Here is a 1,322-nt window from a genome sequence, read left to right as displayed (position 1 = left end):
CTGGGGGGCGCCGGGGGCCGTTAGGGGGGGCGCTGGGCAGGCGGGGGGGCCCCCACCGGCCCCACACTGCCCCCCTGGCCCCACAACCCCCCCCAAGCCCCGCAACCCCCCCCCAGTCCTACACTGCCGCCCCCCCGGCCCCGCTCACCATCCAGTCCGAGTCCGTGGCCAGGCACCGGATCCACTTCCCGTTCTGGGGCCGGCTGCACTCCTGAGGGGGGGGATGGGATGCGATGGGGGGGTCAGGAGGGCCCCGGACGCCTGGGCCCCCCCGGACACGGTGCCCCCCCCCTCCGCGCTCACCTCGTACTTGTGCACCTCGATGACCTGCACCTGCGCTCCCGTGCGGAGATCTGGGGGGGAGAGGGGTGAGGGGAGCGCGGGACGCACGGACACGCGGACGCAGACACACGTGGACACATACAGGGATGCACATGGACACACGGACGCACACGGACAAACAGACACAGACACATGAACGCACATGGACACACCCAGACACAGACACACAGATGCACACGGACACACAGACGCACGCTGACACGGACATGCACACGGACACACGTCGGTACACGGGCGCACATGAACACATGAATGCACACAGACACGCACGGATGCACACGGATACGCATGGACGTGCACAGACAGACGGACACACGCGGCCACGCAGACGTGCACAGAGACACGTACGCAGACATGCATGGACACACATGCGGACACGGGGATGTGCGCACGGATGCACGGATGCACACGGACACACACGGACATGCAGATGCACACAGATGCAGGAACACGAACGAACATGGACACATACCAACATGCATACGGACACGGACACGCACACAGATGCACAGATGTATACGGACACGCACAGACGTGCACGTGCACGTAGACCCAAGGACACGGATGCACACGGACAGACGTGGACATGCGGATGCACACAGACACAGGGACAAAGATGAACGTGGACACGGCTGTGACCACACATGTGGATGCACAGATATATACAGACACACAGACACGCACAGGCGCCTAGACCCAAGGACACGGACCCGCACAGACACACGGATGTGCACACCCACACGGACACGCACAGACACGCACACGGACACGCATGGCCAAGCGGGCGCGCACAGGGACATACACGGGGACGCACAGACGCACGCAAGGACGTGCACACGGACACACGGACACACGGCCGCAGGCGGTGGGACGCTCACCCCAGAGGCGCACGGTGCCGTCCTCGCCGCCCGACAGGCACTGGTGCAGCTGGTCGCGCAGCGCCAGGCAGTGCACGTAGTCCCGGTGCCCGCGCAGCTCGT

The 1,322-nt window shown here is 65.4% G+C and overlaps 1 protein-coding gene across 1 annotated transcript in view; it reads right to left on the bottom strand.

Moving 5' to 3' along the window:
* THOC6 (THO complex 6) overlaps nt 1–1,317 on the bottom strand; it is a gene marked incomplete at its 5' end in the record, with an annotated part of 2,819 nt that extends 1,502 nt beyond the window's left edge. Inside the window, 3 exons of the mRNA XM_026064427.1 lie at nt 125–211; nt 304–353; nt 1,221–1,317. Of these exons, the coding sequence (XP_025920212.1) occupies nt 125–211; nt 304–353; nt 1,221–1,317 (234 nt within the window). The remainder of the gene's footprint in view (nt 1–124; nt 212–303; nt 354–1,220) is intronic.
* Nucleotides 1,318–1,322: the final 5 nt, after the last annotated feature.

The sequence above is a fragment of the Apteryx rowi genome, unplaced genomic scaffold, assembly GCF_003343035.1.
Source record: "Apteryx rowi isolate R43461 unplaced genomic scaffold, aptRow1 scaffold_2161, whole genome shotgun sequence".
NCBI classification, from domain to species: domain Eukaryota; kingdom Metazoa; phylum Chordata; class Aves; order Apterygiformes; family Apterygidae; genus Apteryx; species Apteryx rowi.
Note: the sequence above shows the minus strand (reverse complement) of the source record. Positions and strands in the feature narration are given on the sequence as shown.